The sequence below is a fragment of the Magallana gigas genome, chromosome 6 (genome assembly GCF_963853765.1).
Source record: "Magallana gigas chromosome 6, xbMagGiga1.1, whole genome shotgun sequence".
Classification (NCBI taxonomy): domain Eukaryota; kingdom Metazoa; phylum Mollusca; class Bivalvia; order Ostreida; family Ostreidae; genus Magallana; species Magallana gigas.
Window position 1 is genome coordinate 11627806 of NC_088858.1, and position 13334 is coordinate 11641139.

The window sequence follows — 13334 nt, forward strand, 5'->3', positions numbered from 1 at the left end:
GGGTAATAGTAAATATTATTAACTGCGTCTTAACCAATCAGATTTCAGTATTTAACATGAAAGTATAACAAAGTAATATATCAAATAAGCTGGGAGTGTTGTTTCGTTTTTCGTATTTTTTAAGGTTATTTTTTCTTGTTTTGTATTTTAAGAAGAAACTAAGATTTCCTTCACGTTATACCTACTATAGTATTAGTTGATTAACGGCAGTTGACAATTCTTCCATAGTAGTAAATCTACATTTGCAAGAGCAAGTTAGGTGTAAAATACATGTCAGCTCTGATTAAATAAACTTCATGAACACAGAACAAGCTATGTTTTCTCTTGTTTTATTACAACATATATGCGACAAAGATCAATAAATAAACTTTCTGTTAAATTTATTAACAACATAGTAAGGTACATTATACATTGTATATGTACATGAATATCTAACTTGGAATCTCTTTGTTAACTTATTGCAAACATACATGTAAGTTATTTTGTTACAAGTTGTTAAATATCTGAAAAATGTATTATTTTTTACAAAATAATATAGTGTCATTTACAAAGTAAAAGTAATTGCATTTTTAAGAAAAAAAACCAAAGGTATGAACAGCTGCATTATTTCCGGATTGTGTAGTAAGAGTTCGGGAAAATTTTTGTCACGGACGGATGTTTGTGATATCTCCTTCTTAGCTGCCGATGGCCTCGGATACAGACACATTCTTCTACTTCATCATGATTTTGACAAATTCTGAAAAAGAAATCGCAAATACTCAGGGGACGTACATGTATAACAAATGACTGAATAAAAACTATATCCATGAAAAAATATTATAAATAGATGTCGATGCTCATAGTATGCTGTTGTCTACGGGTATTGTGATATTATTGTTTTATGATGGATACATTCATTTATTGGTTTGTAGTATTCTTTATCAGTTAATGAAATTTGTTATCTATTATAAAAAGTTATGGTTTTAAATGTTTGAGCCATGCATGGATAGTTTGTATAAAATTGTACCACAGCATATCATAATTATCCTATCTGCTTTAGCAATCTTGTCTTTTCGCTTATTGCTACTAACATACATGTATAGTGTCAAATAAATGTACCAAGACAAACCAAAATAGTCTACATTGCTGTCAGTACTTAGATCCACTCCTTTCGCGCCTACCAAAATAACCTCTTGCAATGTAGGCTGGAAGTACTTTGATTCGCAAATGTAACATTTACTTGAGAAGTCATTTGCAACTAGTACCTTGATCCGCTCTATTAACATTTAACGGAATAGTTCAATTCGCTGTCAGTACCTTGATCCACTCCCGTAGCACTTACCGGAATAGTCCACTTTGCCGTCAGAGTCTTGATCCGCCGCCTTGATCATTTCGTCCACTTCCCCGTCTGTCATTGTTTCCCCCAAACTTTTCATCGCATGCCTCAGCTCTTTGGCATCAATTTTTCCACTTCCGTCCTTATCAAAGATTTTAAACGCATTTCTCATTTCTTCTTCAGCTTCATCTGGACTCTTGAATTTATCGGCCATGAATTTTTCGAATTCGTCATATTCTATTTTTTTGTTACCTAAAAAAAATACAGCATTCTAATCAAAGAAAATGTTCCAGGTAAAATATTTAACTTGGCATGTAAAATTGATGTCAATCACAGTTACTGTTTGTAATTTGATAAGTCACGGGAAATTATAAGCAAATTCACATCCGTCTTCATCTTCGCTAGCCAAGGGTTTATGGGGAGCAAAGTGGACCGAAAACCCTTGGCTAGCGAAGATGATCATCTTCGCTAGCCAAGGGTTTTCGGTCCACTTTGCTCCCCATAGTGGACCGAAAACCCTTGGCTAGCGAAGATGATCCGTCTTTCATTTACACATTCTTATACTAAATCCAATACCAAAAAGTGCATATGATATACACTCTAAATCATAGCTTTAATTTTCTTTATGACATTGGTTTTCATCTCTAGTAATGTTATTTTTTAAAATGGTATAACAAAAGTGATATCGGGTTTTGTAGATTGAAACATGAGATACAGAACTTTGACCTAACCAAGATTTACACAATATATCAAACTGAAAACAAGAGAAAGCTGTCAATGTGACAGCAAACTGGGTTTCCCTTTGTGTAAACAGTATCCATAATCCATTTGTCAATTAAAAAAAATCAAAGTACCATGCTTATCTCAAAGGTGCATATTTGAACAACTGAAATGCAAATAACTTCCTATCTTGAAAACTGTAGGAGTTATCTGGACAAATGATGCACCCTGTATGCAATGTTATGGAAAGAAAGTTGTTCAAAAGCTGGCGTTTTTCTAAAAAAAAATTCACGAAAACAAAATACAATACTAGTATACACATCTAGCATATATGTACAATTGAACTGCAAAACAAAACAGTTGAACAGCTAATATTTGTTTGTGTTTTAATAGAAATTAAATCAAAGTAATGAGTACATTTCATATATATATATATGAACAATTGATCTGCAAAAGAAAATCTTCCTATCCTAAAAACTGTAGGTGGGGTTATCCGTACAAAGGTACACTGTATTTTTGGTATTAAAAATCAAAATCAAAGTAATAGGGACATATCTGATTTATGTACAATTGATCTGCAAAACAAAAACGTCCTACATGTATCTTGAAAACTGTAGGAGGACCTATCCGTACATACAAAAGGGTACCCTATTGGCAGTCGCCCGTCTAACCGCCATTTTCGCCATTTTAATAACCGGATTTTTCATACGAAAAACTCGGTTAAAAATCATTATCCACAGTATCATAGAGATGATAATTGTTCTCATTGCAGACATTATTCATATTAATAAAGGATAACATCTTATAAACGAAGTTTAGGAAACCCTACAGAAAATAAGGACGTTTTTAATTTATACATGATGGTCGTGCAATGAGTGTATTCGACCAAAAACGTTTATTTTAGTCGCCAAATATAGATACAGTTGCCATGCATAAAAATATGTTATTGAATGAATTGTAATTTAATTGCTGTTTGGTGTTCTTTTCATCTTGTATATTCCCCGCCACACGGGGACGGTACATAAAACATTAGATACAGTAAAACACGCTTACCGAAGCGCGATAATTTTGATTCATCAAAGGCGGTTTTCATATATATATCTATTGTATTTTAATAATACCGCTATATATCTACAAAAATTAAAACTGATTTCGCTCTATGCGTAAATTCATTATACATGCACGTTCGATGAAGCCGAGTTTACTGTAGTTTTCCGGGCGGCACTGTTATAAATACGGTATACCCACCGTTTTTGTCCAGTTCTGCTATCATATCCTCGACATCCTTGTCCGTGGGGTTCTGCTTCAGGGTCTGTAGGACGGTTTTCAGCTCGGCGGCGTCAATGAACCCACTGCTGTCTTTGTCAAACAAATTGAAGGCAGACTTGATATCTAAAACAACCGCAAATAATTTTTATCTTATTTTCTATTGAGGTGTCGCACTAGTTCTACTGTCCTTTGCAAAACTTTGAATTGTTTAAAATCAAAATTAAGTTACATTGTACGTAGCAACGAAGATTTTGATTTTAAAGAATCTAAGTTTTTGCCGTTACAAACTCACAACTTGCGTGGTGATGGTCATATTAAAATTCCATCACGCAAACTAGGTTAACCGTATCTGATTATGTTTGGTTTAAAGTTTTTGGCATTTTCTAACTTTTGCATTATTTATAGTGATAAACTTTAATATAAAAATGTGATGACACAGCAAAATAAGTATACCTTCTCTCTGTGAATCCGTTATTTCACCCTGTAATGTAAATAATGCATACTTAGCAAAATCACAAGGGACACGTGTTTTTTTAATCATGATTAAGTACATGATACATACATAAGTACAATATGTACCATCATAACCGTTGAACGTTCCTGTAACAGTTATCTCTTATTCAACAAATCAAATGCAAAAATATTCTAAATGAATGCGAAAAGTGGATAACAAACCAATATGTTTTTCTTCACCAGCGAGAATTTATCTTGAATACTCGTATAATGGAATTAATTCATACAACAGCAAATTTCAACATTAAGGATGCTTGTCAGGGAGTCAGATTACAACAAAATATAGTCTCGCTGGGACGATATCATTTAAAAATTAATATTGTTATTCTTTCCTAGCGGAAGTTTGTTTGGCACTTTTCTATATATTAGTATTTTGACAATTCCAGTGTTAGGAATCCTTCATCGTTTTATGGATTTATAGGATCTTATTCTAGTGCCCCACTAGTTCCCAGCATACTTGTATTGAATGATCGAAATTTTAAAGCAAATAGAAATGAAAATGTTACACAAGGGGTTTAAAAGGATCATGGGAACTTATTTTACATACTTCAGGGTAAAATAAATGCATTCTGACCATCCATTGATCGGGATTTATCTGATTTCGAATTACACTGAGAACACCCGTGTCCCAATGTCTTGTGCAGTGATTATCTACTGGTGTTTTAAGAATCTGTAGTTAAACGAAACACGGTGTACTGTAAAGTGCATTTAATTTTTGATGTTTCATGTTTTCATGCACGAAATCATTCTTTCAAAATCTTTCAATTATGGTGATTTTGAAACGTGTATCTCTGTACCTGTATAACAAAGTACATTGATACAATTTTTGAATGTGCATGGTTATGAAAATAAGCCAGGGTCCAAAATAAAGATTAATTAATTTAGCCAACGGCACATTTATTAAATGCATTGTAATTAATTTCCAGTGAACTGCATCCATAGTCAAGTTAAACGAATAGAAACAGAAATAAAACAAAGGTAAAAAAAACTATACACATTCTGTTATGTATGTATAGACAATATCTGCATTAATGTTTTAATAGCACAAATCGATGTTTAGTCCTCAAACACTTACCATGTTTGTGATTCTGGCCGCCAAAGGAAAGATCCGGAGAGACCACGACTAGAGGCAACACAAACAGAGCTGGTCGTTACTAAGATCCACTATCTGTGTGCTGACGCGATTCGATGAGTCGCGGTTCTCAACCCCTGGGAGAAACGCGGCATTTAAATCTGTTTAGAAAATAAAGGGGGTTTTAAACAAGGCATGTTCTTGTTCATCGGATATTTCTACATAGCCGATTTTGAACAGAGCTTTTAAAGTCATAAAAGGAATCAAGCTTATATATCGAACTTTCTTTTTTTTTATTTTTTAGATGAAAAGGAAAGAAAAACATTGGAAGTACATATCGATCGTTATTTGAACAAACTATTTCAATACATATCATTTGTGGCATACAGAAAATAGAAAACACGATTATAAATTTGAGCGAGCGCAGAATGAGAATAATTATACCTTTGTTGTACTAACTCTGTGCAATAAGCATTTATATTGACATTTGCACATAAACCTGTAGAATAGCGAAAACGAGCTTTTTCATAACGTCACAATTATCATGACATGCGCTTATCACTTGACGTTTGGATTATTACATAAAATCTCGCTAATTTTAACAATTCTGAACCATTAACCTTTTTCATATGCAAATATAAGTAATAAACAGCAATATTAAAAAGTTCACCGGGAAATCAACTTGGTTGGTACGTGATCAGATCTTTTGAGAAGTCCTTCGGGTTGCGCAGGAACATGATCACGTGACCAACCAAGTTCATATCCCGGTGAACTTTTTAACTTGCTGTTTATTTCTTAAATCAATCAATTATTTTTTTAGGGGTGGGGGGGGGGGGGTTAAATTCATCGTATTATGTTTTCATATCCGTAAACTGTATTAAACCATACATGAAGATACTTTGGAAATTTTGTTTGAAAACATCAGTTTATTGAAAGGGAATAAACGGCACTCCAATACCCGGCGTTGTTTCAATATTTTAATGTTATCGAAGTATGTGTTCATATCGGCAGCTAATGAGCACAGGAAACGGGCGGAAGGACACTAAGTTGACATTTGTAATTTATACATATGACTTCCTACAATTTATTTGTAATTGCTAGAAAACCATTTCTTTTACTTAGTGTATAAAATGTTTCTGTTCAATAACTGTATATATGGTGTTTAAATTAAAATTCAAGCGCTCCAAACTGTTTGGAAATAATTACACATCCGATAATTAATTAACTTTGTCTTTAGAATACTCATTTGAAGATTAACTTGCTCACCCAACTCGACTGTGTTGTATAAATGGAGTACAAAATCACATGACTCCTTCTTTGAATGAACTTAGGGTTATATATTTTTCTATAACTGATATATTTCTTAGACAATTTGAATAATTTTTATTAATTTTTATATTTCAACAAAGGGCGATTTGCAAATAACAAAAGAATTGACCTATAGGGGAGATGGATTTCCCGGAAAAAATAACTTTTTAAGCAGAATTGTACATTTTGTACATTAAACTTCCATCTTCTTCCTTAAATGCACATTTGCTCTTTGAATTTAAGATGAAGGATATCGATGGTAAAGGTATATTCTTCAAATTCACTACATGTAAAAGCAATCGACCGGAACTATACCCTAGTGTCAGCACGCTTTGTTTAAGGACAAGAAACATTCACTCTGTGTTATTCGAGACAGGTGCCACGTAAAAACATAAGTAATCACAGATTACAAAGCTCACCGAGTTGAGACATCACCCTTATGAGACAACACCTTTATGAGACCACCTTTATCATATTATATGAAAATCATACTTTATGATCTTGGATATTCATGGATTCTGTTTTGACACAATATCATATACCATCTGTTAAAAAATTGTATGATAATCAAATGTTCATATGTTAATCAATACAATAATATAAGATTAAATATTGCATCCTATCATATTTACAACATATATCATATAATACAATAAAATACCGTAATAAACAATGAAAAGATATGATATTGTAACGTATGATATGACATTGTATTGTGTTATACATTATTGTATTTGATCACATAATACAATATCATAATATATAATACAATATAGTATTATATTACAACATCATATTACATCATACATCATAACATTGAAACATATGATATTATATTGTATAAAATAGTATGATATTGTATGATACTGTATCATTTTTGATACATATTACGATATTGTATCATATGATGCAATGTAATTTGATACAACATTGTATCATATCAAATGATACAATATTATGTGATAAGGAAAATATTATACAATACAATATTATATTATACATGTTGTATCATATGATACAATAATATATATAACAATATCATATAATACAATTTCATGTAAAATGATGATATATCCTATTTATAAACCGATATCATATTTTATTACATACTTAGTAATAAATACAGGTTTTTTGCACATGTGATACAGATGACGTCACAAAATCCATATCGGCCTCCGGGGCTGATACAGGTTATCAGCCCTCCAGGGCTGATACGGATCCGTATCACATCCCTCGCATTATCACCGGTGTCTTTGATCACACAAAGCCTCGTCCTAGACAGTGAATCTTGTCCCCTCGGTGGAATTTCACTATCCCACACGAGTTTATAATGAATGATTATTTTTCTCGCATTATATTAGCTTAAAAAATGATGTTTGACAACTTTCTATTATGACGTTCAAAAGATTACTTTCGGTTTATCCCTCCGCGTGCTTCAAATAGTGCAAGTTAAATGAAAGCATACGACAGTTTTTTCAATTAAAATATGAAAAATTGTAATTAATTATGCAACACAATTAATTAATGGATAATCTCAATGCACAATTGTGCATTTCCCTACCGCAGACAACGTTTGTTTACGTTTTAAAACGGCGTAGTAATACACAGTGTAAGACAGAAAAATCTCACACTGCTGTCTCACACCGGACAAACCGATCTCACACCGGTGATAATGCGAGAAAATTCTTTATTACAGAAACCAATATCATATTATACAATATCATATAATAAAATATCAAAAAAATTGATACAATATCACTTTGTATCATATAACTTTTTATATTGTTATACTTTCATGTTGAATACTGAAATCTGATTAGTTAAGACGCAGTTCATAATCCGTTCTATTACCCTCAGCGTTAGCAACGCACTAAGCAACGGGTAACATTATACATATATTACATGGCATCGAGGGCGACATACCAGAATATTTGCCCCGAGGTGGCAGGAAAGCCCTGGAGTGTTATGTCGCCCGATGCCGAAGGCAGAGGGCGACATAACACTCCAGGGCTTTCCTGTCACCGAGGGACAAATATTCTGGTATTGTCGCCCGAGAAGACATGTAATATATGTTATATAACATTTTTAAACAAATCAAAGTCGGGTTATGAACATATTTATTTAATTCACAAGGGAGAGGCAAATATTTTTAAAACACTAACGCTTGAGTTTATCACTTTTGTCGTATTTGCCGAATGTTTTCATCAATTAAACTATCGAGTTCATCTGAATTTAGATGAACAAACCACAGACGTTGGCCTGACATATTTAAAATTCGCGGATCTGTTTACGTTTGCTTAGCAACTGGCTCGTTGAATTTCGAACCCGACGTAATTAATATGCAGAATTCTTGCACGCGATGGTGATATTACAGTTTCGGGAGGGCAATATAACTATTTCCTGTGAAATATAACTGTTTCCGGGAGGGCAATATAACTGTTTCCGGTGTGATTCAGCAATTTTCGGGGCATAGTAATAAAATTATCTCATTTGTGACATAACGAGAAAACTTATTCAAAAATGGTATATTACAAATTGTTACATGCACGAAAATTATGCGCGTACGGTTCGCTGTAGAATTCACGTTATTCCTATATAAAAGCAGTAAAATTTCTTAAAAATTAAGACATTCAGTATAACAAAATAAATAATGCCTTTTTGGGAGGATAACAGTTGGAATTGACACCCCTCGAAAATCATTGTCAATCTCCGCTTCGCGTCGGTTGACAATGGTTTTCTCGGGGTGTCAATTTCAACTGTTTCCCTCCCAAACAGGCACTATTTATATAATATAACATATGATATTATATTGTATCATATCAAACAATATTGTTTCATATCATACAATACTATATTATAGGAATCATGTTTTGTTTTCCCTCAGACTGAAATGTCACATTTTCATTGGATTAAACATGGCACGTGATTGCATAATATATCTCTATGTAGGTTCTGTGAGGATTAATATTAGGCAATATGGCCGTCATTGGCCGCCGCCTCACCTACTCATCTCGATATTTCATATTATTTAACACAGAAATCTTGTTCAGTAAGTCATTAAAATATTTAGAGTAGTGGCCCTTTGGAATTATTTTTAAATTAGAGTAGTTGCCCTTTAAATATTGACGTCACATTGTTGTGTCTGGAGCAGAACAAAATGGCAGCATCTAAATTTGCTTAAAACTCTGCAGAGGTTTAAAATTGAATAGCAACAAAACATTGTAAGTAATATGGGTGAAGCAAAGATTTTTTAAGCGTATTTGAAAGGTGGTATTGATAATTTTGAAGAGTTTAAATGAGTTTAATTGGACGAGATGTAAGGCATCTTGTACACGGCTTTGCGTAGATCACCGCTACAGTTTTGTGAATGAATATGTCCCTTGATAGTCCTCGGGAAAACAAAACACTCATAAGGTTAGTTACTGACTCACTACGGAAAAATATTGGGTTGATCAATCTCATAGACGGCTCGGCTTCGCCTCGCCATCTATGAGATTGATCAACCCAATATATTTCCGTAGTGAGTCAGTAACTAACCTAATAAGTAATAATATCATTTATCAACAAACACATCTATCTATTTAGCAGGTTTGAGTGAGGTAGGAGATTTCTTTAGCATCTTTGATAATTGAGATCAGGCTCTGCATCTGAAGCAATCTCTGCATTTCATTTATTATATAGTTAAATCAACTATGCAAGCTATCATCTATAAAACATGTGACCTGTTGAAAAAAACTAAACCTCATCAAGCATCCGAAACCTATGGCTCAGATTCAGCATTCAAGCCGGCCGGGTGCATCAGTATCATAAGACGCATCATCCATGCAAGTTTGGAGATGTTCGAACCAGTAATAACTAAGAGATCATCATCAGAGGGCAATAGCAATTAAAACCTTAACCTCCTCCAGCATCCGCAACCTACGGCTCAGATTCAGCATCCATGCCTGTCAGGTGCATCTTTATCATAAGACACACCATCCATCCAAGTTTGGTGAAGTTAGGACCTGACGTGTAATAACTAAGATATATTTTTTAGCATCCTTGATATTAATTGAGATCAAGCTCTGCATCTGAAGCTACCTCTGCAATTCATTCATATTACATTTTAATCAACTATGCAAGTTTGAAATAGTACTATTATCTACTTAACATGTGACCTGTTTCAAAAAACTTAACCTTATCCAGCATCCGAAACCTATGGCTCAAACTCAGCATTCAAGCCTGTCGGGTGCATCAGTATTATAAGACACGCCATCCATGCAAGTTTGGTGAAGTACGGACCAGCAATAACTAAGATATAATCATCAGAGGGCACCTGTTTCAAAAACTTTAACCAGCTCTTAAAACCTTAACCTCCTCCAGCATCCGAAACCTATAGCTCAGATTCAGCATTCAAGCCTGTCAGGTGCATCAGTATCATAAGACGAACCATCCACGCAAGTTTAGTGAAGTTAGGACCAGGAGTAGCTAAGATATAATCATTAGAGGGCACCTGCTCAAAAAACTATAACCAGCTCTAAAAACCTTAACCTCCTCCAGCATCCGAAACCTATAGCTCAGATTCAGCACTCAAGCCTGCCTGGTGCATCAGTATTATGAGACACCATCCATGCAAGTTTAGTAAAGTTAGGACGGACCTGTAATAAATTAGATTTTGCTATCAAAGGGCACCTGCAACAAAAACTTTAACCTGCTCCAAAAACCTTAACCTCCTCCAGCATCCGAAACCTATAGCTCAGATTCAGCACTCAAGCCTGTCTGATGCATCAGAATTATAAGACACACCATCCATGCAAGTTTGGTGAAGTACAGACCAGCAGTAACTTAGATATTGCTATCAAAGGGCACTTGCAAAAAAAACTTTAACCTGGTCCAACAACGTTAACCTCCTCCAGCATCTGAAATTTAGGACTCAGATTCAGCATCCAAGTCTTTCAAGCGCATAAAAAGGTCCAGATGCATCATCCATGCAAGTTTGGTGAAGATAGGACAAGTAATAGCTTAGATACAGGACCTGCAACAAAAACTTTAACCAGGTCCGGACACCGACGCCGACGCCGGGGGTATAGCATAAGCTCCCCTTGACTTCCTCTCGGTAAGCTTAAAATCATGCAGACCAAAAGCTGTGGCGTATGCCTTTCCAGAACATCTATAGGAAACGGTATAATTAGGGGAGAAGTACTGCAAAGTAGATGCAGTTTGTTCTTTGCAATTAAAGAACGTGTCCAATGGTGATATTTTAAGCCAAAAATGCAGGAGGAAGGTTTATAGATTAGAAAAAATGGGGTTGGTCAGAGTTTTCCGTCCCCTTGTCATTTCGGCAACAGGTAAGTCTCCTTATACAAAGGATGCAGCTGTTAATACGGAAAAGCGTTCAGTTGGATGTACAGTGAATGATGTAAGTGTTCGAACACCTGTAAAAATCCTTCTACATCTACAAACATCACTTTTTTTATTATATCTGTTGGATAAACTAAGGCGACGTGCAAAGAGTCAAAGGGTTTGCGAACTTCGAAATCGCGTCACGCGAGACTTTCGATAGTTGCTAATATGTCCTTGGTTGTAAATTAACGCATTTAAAGAACATGTATTGTATTATAGGATGTAAACTGAAAACAAAATTTAAAAAAAAAACGTTCATAACTCATATTGCTTTTGTTATGAGAACTAGATCCTAAGAGTTTACTGTGAATGGCCTAAAATCAAGAAGTGGAAAGGAAATCGATACGCTTTTTTTGTAACGACAGAGACCAATACCGGCACTGTAGTTCAAGTTAGATACAAGTGTTCCTTAGCATTAAATATCATTTTAAATCGTTGCCCTTTGTTCTTTTTTTTGTTAAAATTAATAAATATTCAGATGCCCATCCATCCACTATATAGTACTGTACTAGATTTTAAATATGTAATGTTTGACTTGCGAGACATTGCTCTCGTTGTTACGACGATGACTTTGTAAAACTTGATCCGGCAAAAAACGGATACAGTGCATGGAAACTAGAAGTATTAGTTTGGATTGTTTGAAAACCCATTGAATTCTGATCCGGTCAATCGATTTTTTTTATTTGTAGTACGTAGCAAAATCAATTCTCTGATCCAGATGGAAGAATTGTATTCTAATGCTGGGAACCTAATCAATAACAAAATAATGAATTAATCATCAGAGTTTGTAAAACCTTTAAATATACATTAAAGGTGTGAATTTCACGGAGAGGGAAATTCTGAGGAAAAACAAAGGAAAGATAGAAAACATATATTATGCATTCGATCTCAAATCTATAGAAAAGAGTTGAATTGATAGAAATATGGAGCATTAAGAAAAGATGAAATAGTGTGTGTAATTTATGACCAGTGACATTTTTTTTTACCTTGTTAACACCAACCTATTCCAATTTATTAAGATAACCGCAATTAACACAATCCCCCCAAGACATCTGCGTTGGCTTGTTTGGCAGTAGACAGGTTAATTTCTGGAGTTCGAGACCAATCACGGATATAAGTATAATTATGCCTATAGACACAGGAGCCGGACATTAAAATATTTTTTTTTACAATAAAATCATTTTAGGCATACTAATATGACAGCAGGAATTATCATAATACTTGTATCGTATTTTTCCAAAGCATATTATTGGTCAATTGTTGTAATGTGGTCAAGTTATTAATTCTGTCATAAATCTTACTATACCTCATCAGGTTATAATTGTATAATAATCTTATAAAAAAGAAATAGTATGCCTGTGTCTATAAATGATGATTTGATTCGAGTAGTGATGATAGAATTCAGCGAAAAATAACTTATTTTAAAATCGTATACGTCAGATAATGACTTCAGATAAGCCCCAGAAAAAATCAAATTATAAGTATTTTTTAAGGTTGCGAGCATTGCTTATACGTTACCTGCGTTAGTATGTTTCTTTGTGCAAAGAAGATGTAATTCTCTATGTTTAATCAACAGTTTAAATCCGCTGACTGGTTGATTAATCATTTATGCATTTATTATTTCGTGAAAAGTCGTAGACAAATGTTTTCTATTTATCACAGCCTGACTAAACCTGAATAGTTAGATGTCACGAGATACCTTTTTGCATGTGATTTCCATTGATTTCTAAGGTGCTTGAAATACAGAAATACACG

The 13334-nt window shown here is 34.0% G+C and overlaps 1 protein-coding gene across 1 annotated transcript; it reads right to left on the reverse strand.

The window, feature by feature from the left end:
* Positions 1-574: 574 nt before the first annotated feature.
* LOC105317802 (uncharacterized) lies at positions 575-5032 on the reverse strand. The gene is made up of 5 exons (XM_034470205.2): positions 4893-5032; positions 3758-3785; positions 3284-3427; positions 1322-1567; positions 575-736 (listed from the first exon to the last, which is right to left on the reverse strand). Exons 1-5 carry the CDS (start codon positions 4893-4895, stop codon positions 711-713), a joined length of 447 nt encoding a protein of 148 aa, XP_034326096.2. The 5' UTR covers positions 4896-5032; the 3' UTR covers positions 575-710.
* Positions 5033-13334: the final 8302 nt, after the last annotated feature.

What these genes read in the sequence shown, in the direction of transcription:
- LOC105317802 (XM_034470205.2), bottom strand. An exon ending in AACGGATTCACAGAGAGAAG is followed by an intron (nt 3,428 to 3,757) that starts GTATACTTATTT and finishes CGGTTGTTTTAG; the next exon opens with ATATCAAGTCTGCCTTCAAT. An exon ending in CGGCAAAGTGGACTATTCCG is followed by an intron (nt 737 to 1,321) that starts GTAAGTGCTACG and finishes TTTCTTTTTCAG; the next exon opens with AATTTGTCAAAATCATGATG.